Here is a 6,246-nt window from a genome sequence, read left to right on the forward strand (position 1 = left end):
TAGATATTCAAATCTGGTTACATTTATTTTTGTTTCCTTTACAGCAGATGGGCACATCTGACAGACTGACTGTTAGGTGTTATTATTTCCTCTTTTTTTCTTTTTTTTTTTAATAGACGCCACTTCATACACTACACGTAAACCTCGTTTTGATTGAGGAGGTTACAACCATTGTCATGAAGCTTTGGAGGCGGGCGAGAATACAAATAGACAGATTCTGAATAAAAAAGTGTTGAAAGGGTTGTTTTTGAAAAGCAACTCAGGTTTAAAACAAACCGCTCCTCACTGGGTCATCTTCTATCTGTGATGCCCAGTCTTGTTATCTCAGACTGCCAGTCCAACATCGTTAAGAAAGAACAAGGTGTCAACCCAACGCCTCCAACGCATGATGAGGTTGTTCACTGAACAGGCCTTTTTATTTATAAATCTTACTTCCATGAAACAAATGTGCAAATGCAGCTCTCACACGCAATCGAAGACGCAATAATTATATTAATCAATGATAATAAATAAGTTGTCTACATTTGAAGTATCCCCGAGAGTACTCCAATCTTCCACAGCACATTTGATACTAAAATATTATATTATATTATTATAATAGAGTGGTTATAATTTATTTTGAACAAAAACATTCCAGTAGGAGTGTTGAAGCGACCATGAGCCAGTGAACAAGTGTAGGTTTGAAGACCTCTTATATATATTTTTTATTATATTGACCCAAAATCATGTGAAAGTTTTTAATTAAAAAAAATAAGGTGGACAGGTTATTAATGGGGGTTAAGATCTGAACAAACATTTTAAAATTAATATTAATTGTTAATAATACTTTATTGTAATTTTTTTTCACCATTTATACCTTGATTGACTTTTTATTATTTTATTTATATTTGACATTACCCCTTCTTTGTACACCAGCTTTTTTGTGATTCATATTGTATAATATTACAATTTAATTAAATAAAAAACAAACACAAAGGTTTAGAGTCCCAACAAATTATTATTAATGTACATTAATGATTTTTCTCCATTTTATTGTCTACATTTATCAAGTCATTATTTGATCTACAAAGTCAGAAAAACACTATTTGAAGCCCAATATGATGTCTTGACATTAAAGCTATGTTGAAAATATTTAAATATATCAACACAGAAAATACACAGAAAGATGCAAATCCTAACCATTGAGAGGCTGGAAAATTAAAGTCATTGTCGTTTTCTCGACCTAATTACAAAACCAAACTTTCTGAGTCTCCTGCATCTAATCATTCCAAAGACAATTAGCTTAATTGTTATTGTTTGTACCACCACAAAATGTAAAACTGTCGACCATCACTTAGATGGCATCATTTTCATTAGAATTATTTATTTTAGTGGTGATTTCAAACCAAAACTCAAAGGCAAACATATACATTCAACTTAAACAATGTATTGCTGTGTGGCTGTAACATGTAGGTTCTGAATTCAGTTACGATATTGACTCTTTGTGATCTGTGCAGGTAGACAAGTGGGTAAAAGGTAGAACAAATTGAGGGGGACAAGTGGAACAAACCTGAGTGTTTATTTGTTGTTGTATGCTCGCCATGCTCTAAATTGGACGTCACCGCTGTTTCTTGTCACCAGCTGAATCCAAATGTGTTGTGGGCAAAAGAGATACTTAAATTGGATTTACTCGCTCTAACATGATTTAAATGAGCCTCTTGGCTTGCCTGGACAGATTGACAGTGCTGTCTTTACCGTCGCTTTGTTTTATTTTTGGCTGTTTACTCTGCCTCTGTGCTGTCATCTCGTACAGTGACTTTAAAGGAGCCCGCTTCGATCTTCCAAGATCTGGAGAGAATAAGCATCCTTTTATGTTCTAAGTGTTTCATACGACAAATATGAAAAAGGATTCAAGAGAGCGCTGACAGGTTTTTTGTCGCCCTGCTCGGCAGCTGCAAAGAGCTGTGAAGGAAGGAGTCAAACCTGCAATCTGGTAACATGAGAACCTGTACAACACTGAGCAAAGGGTTGGACCCCTCTCGTTCAGGGTCTTGCTGGGTCAAAGTCATTACATGCGACTTGATGTGCGAACAAAAGGCTTTATTTTTTGTAGAATAAAGCTGGCTTTTGAATGCACTGTAGCTTGTACACACTGCAGTGCAGCACGTTTCTGTGCTGACCCTGGCGGCTGTGCAGCAATGTGATAAAGGACAACAGCAATACAGTATTAATGAGTCCCACTGTGGCTTTAGTTGTATTCACCCTGGCTGTCCAAAGAGATTCAACAAGCAGCATAAATCACCTGCACACATTACTTTTAATATTTCAAAAGGTCCTTGAATCTATTTTCTACTAAATAAATAATGCAATTTCCCTTCCTCTTGTCGCTTGCAATGATATGAGAATGCACAGATTGTACAAAAAGAAAAACAAATAGTTTGGGAAAAACACTCATTTACATTCTTGCAGAGAGTTGGATAAGGAGATTGACATCTCTCTCCTGTCTATGGAGCTGGAGTCAAGTGATGGTTAGTTTAGTAAAAGACTGGGAACGGGGGGAGATGATTGGACTGGTAACCTCATGGTGACAACAAAACTCCAGGACGACAATTCTCCATTCCAAGATATAGTCCAGCCCAGTCGTCTCTTGGATGAAGCTGCATATTTACCGAACACGTATCATCTTACTCAGCAAAAAAGCAATCACATGTATTTCTCAGAATCTCAAATGATTCCTAAGTATAGAAATATAGAAGTTTATATTATATTAATATTAGTTCAGCGTAGAGACCGTCAGTGTGGGGAAACAGCTCTGTCTGAGGTTCAGTAATGTAGAAGCGTAACACCATGCCTTGTATGGAAGGCGCTTGTGGGATTGTGCTCATGTTGCACACCCCATTACTAAGCCACCAAAACATGTGATAATGATGATGATGATGATGATTTTTCACTGTTGGATTGGTCTGTCAGTTAAGATGACTTCTCAACCAGATGTATGGGAAGCAAGTAAAATAACCTTTGAAAGATCATGAAGCTCAGGGCAGCCCTACACTAAAATCACTCATTTCCAATATACTTACCATAGACTGATATTTGCGGAAGAAAGAAAATATAGCCGACAGTGGCTGGTTGTTCCCCGTCACATGACATGCTGTGTAACATTCCAAACATTTAACTATTTTTGATCTTGGCAAAGTGTCTTTGGTCACATAAAGTGAAGAAGATTGTGAAGCACAGAAGTCAAATCTTCCTTCTTTGGAAAGAGCCTGTTACAAATATTTCACAGCTGTCACAACAAGGTCAACAAGATGATGCTTAGTCCCAAGAAAAGCAGTACTAAAGAATCTCACGTTGGCTTTAATGTCCCTTTCAGAGTCACATTTACAGGTTAGTCCTCAGGCCTGGATGTCCGGCTGCCTCCTAGCTGCGATGGCAGATCTGGCAGCACTCCAGACAAAACTCCAGACACTCGGTCGGCTCGCAGCACGACTCGAACAGCACCGAGTGGCAGTGGGCGTGGCAGTTGAGCTCCTCCACGGGAACCTCCTGGAGGGCCGAGCAGCAGCGGGTGCAGGCGTGGCAGCAGGAGGAGCAGAGGGCGTGGAGGCAGGAGGAACAGGCCTCCAACAGACCCAGGAGCAGCGCAGAGCACTGGCACGACAGGCACGCCAGCAGCAGGTGTGAACAGGAGTCTGTGGGTGAGATAGAATGAGACAGAAAAGGGATGGAGCCGCAAATATATCACATCCGAGGTCACGGCAAAGCGATTGCGTGTTCTGAAAGCCTGTCAGACGGCATCAGAAATGGGGATTAATGATTCTATTAACCCTAAATTAATCTCTTGCATGTTTATTTGTCGTGCCGTGCAGAACTTAAAAGAGAAGCTACGCCGCTGTGGTGATCAAGTGTGATTGTGTTTACTTAATCACAGAGCTTCGTTCAGTCCTCGGGGGAAAATAAAAAAGGCCACGCAGGCTACCGGTGACGAACAGCAACTAGGAAGGAGCTGTCACGCGATAATTGCTCTCCCGCCCAAATTAGGTGCAGATGACTTTGCATACATTAACCCCGCCATCGTGCTACAGTCCATCTCTCGTGATCCTAACCGCTGTGTTGTTACTTGGCTACCGTTTTCATCCTCGCGAGGACCAGATAGGGAGTGAGCTCATGCAAATCAAGCCGTTTTATCCTGTTTACTCGAGGAAGTAAATGAAAAGCAGGTGGCAGAATTCCCTGGAGAGTTGAGTTCAGCGTTTTCCTGCTTAGTCGCTCGAATTATACACCCCCGCATATAACTTATGCTAATGTCCATATACGTGTGTAGATGAAAAAGGAGCTTTATGTGTGGCTACTGTATTGATTTAATGCATAACTTCATAGCGATAACAACATGAACACAAGGATAAACAAGGAGTGGCCCCGCCGCACGCTTTGATAAAACCGGAGGGAAGTGCAGCAGTTTTGAAAGTCTACAAGGGAAAACTTTTGTGTAAGAAGATAGATTGTCTTTGGTGGGAATAGAAGAATGATTTGAAGGTTTCACGTTGTTTTTAATGCTCTCGTTATAACCAATTTTCCCATATTGGTGGATGAAACACCAATGTTATGCTCAGTCCAGAATGTCTACTGAAATCATGTCATTTTCCATCTATAGATAACAATACATTTAAGAACAGAAATGTCACGTATGATGTAAAATAACTTATTAACAAGACAAATGTGACAATTTATCATGATATACATGTTCAGTCCTGTTTAAGCCGTGTAGCAGTGAGCATACCAGCAGGTGTAGCAGTAGGTTGATGTGGGGCAGCCACACGGCCCCTGCTCCTCCTCCTGCTGCTGCTGCTCTGCACCGACAAGCTGGAGTCCTGCAGACGGCTCAGGCCCGGAGGGAGGGGGGCGAGTCTGTGGTCTGGAACTGCGAGGCCACATCGTGGGCAGGTGGGCTTCTGGAAGTCACACTGAGGCTTCTGAAACCTTGCTGCCTCCTGTGAGGCCTCTGCTTGAGCGGCTGTAGCAGGCAGAGGCTGGGCTGAGCAAAGAAACACACATGCAGTGAAATTTAAATGAGCACATATCTCATATACAAGTCAGGTACAGTGACAATAAAAGAACAAACTCTTGAATTTAAACATAAAAAATGCTAAATATATGTAAGTCCGTATAACGAATAACTCATGATACTAAAAAAAATTGACTGCATGATGAAAATAGTGTTAAAACACCATGAAATATATCATATTCTGGAGATCTTTTGGTAGCAGGTAACTCCTCTTCATTGTCACAACATTTAATTGTCGGTACTGTATTGTTTGCTGTGCAGGTCTCACGCTTTCCACTTACTGCTGATGAGGTCAGTGGGGATGGCATTTCCTCTGCTAACGGGGTCACATGCTGGAAGGATTTCCTGTGCTGATTTTAAAGATGCAGTAGCATGAGACACATCAAAAGAAAGCCATATTAGCTGAAAAGCTATCAAAAGAGTGGACAGATTAGTCACTGACCACACCGACATAAAACGTATTTTATTTTCTTACATTGTTTCACATGAAGACTAGTGATTTATCGACACCACTATACTGTACTATGTGCAGTGTAATGCTGCCTTAAAAGCCTTCTAACCCTCACGTCATTAATTAAAATGGTTCGGTGTTTTCATGGCATTTCAGGACTTATTTGCTGGAAACTGTCAATATTGCTGGGATAAAAAGAATAGCAGCACAACATATTGTCTCTTTGTCTACAGGTCAAGCTTAAAAACGAGCGGTCGGAGCAACAGTGTGTATTTATTAAGAAAATTAAGACATTTATTAAGTTCTGCTTTTATATCTTATTTCAGGTTAGATCATAGTGGAGTACTTGCCTTTAGTGGTCTGTTCCTCTGTCCCGTCCACAGGTAAATGGTCTCCTGGCAACATGTCTGATACTCATGACTGCTCAGAATGTCTGTTCCATTTCATTCAGCCGTTCACCTTGTTCATCCTCCTGCTTCAGTCGGTACCAAGAGGTCAGGAAACACCCAACATGCCGGCCTGAGTCACGGCTGTGTGTGTGTGTGTGTGTGTGTGTGTATTGTTGTTGTTCAGTAGCTTAATAACACTCCCATTCCCAGCTGGCCGCTCTAAACACGTTGATTATAGAACAGCGGAAATCGGCCGAGGCTCGGCTGTGTGACTTTAGGTCGCCTTCTCTCTCCGGCTTTTAGTCACCTAACACAATGGAGACACATGCCCCACTAGTGTGTTAGCTGAATGCAGTACGTAT

At 41.0% G+C, this 6,246-nt stretch overlaps 1 protein-coding gene across 2 annotated transcripts; it reads right to left on the minus strand.

Annotated features, from left to right (window-relative positions):
- Positions 1-1,397: 1,397 nt before the first annotated feature.
- Positions 1,398-6,004, minus strand: LOC311018400 (myoD family inhibitor domain-containing protein-like). 2 transcript variants are annotated; one of them, XM_084017346.1, is made up of 4 exons: positions 5,846-6,004; positions 5,326-5,394; positions 4,760-5,014; positions 1,398-3,671 (listed from the first exon to the last, which is right to left on the minus strand). In XM_084017346.1, the coding sequence occupies exons 1-4, from the start codon at positions 5,898-5,900 to the stop codon at positions 3,400-3,402; spliced, it is 651 nt and encodes a 216-aa protein (XP_083873472.1). In that variant the 5' UTR covers positions 5,901-6,004; the 3' UTR covers positions 1,398-3,399. The 2 variants fall into 2 exon arrangements, with proteins under 2 accessions (XP_083873472.1, XP_083873471.1); XM_084017345.1 differs by having other exon boundaries at positions 5,326-5,942.
- Between the last annotated feature and the right edge of the window lie 242 nt (positions 6,005-6,246).

Source organism: Eutrigla gurnardus (assembly GCF_963514095.1).
Source record: "Eutrigla gurnardus genome assembly, chromosome: 9".
Classification (NCBI taxonomy): Eukaryota; Metazoa; Chordata; class Actinopteri; order Perciformes; family Triglidae; genus Eutrigla; species Eutrigla gurnardus.

Bases quoted from the DNA above. Each gene is read 5' to 3' on its own strand.
- LOC311018400 (XM_084017345.1), bottom strand. From the start codon at position 5,497: ATGTCGGTGTGGTCAGTGACTAATCTGTCCACTCTTTTGATAGCTTTT. The intron at 5,015-5,325 runs GTAAGTGGAAAG...TTCTTTGCTCAG, and splicing joins CCCCACTGACCTCATCAGCA to CCCAGCCTCTGCCTGCTACA. The intron at 3,672-4,759 runs GTATGCTCACTG...TCTCACCCACAG, and splicing joins ACCTACTGCTACACCTGCTG to ACTCCTGTTCACACCTGCTG.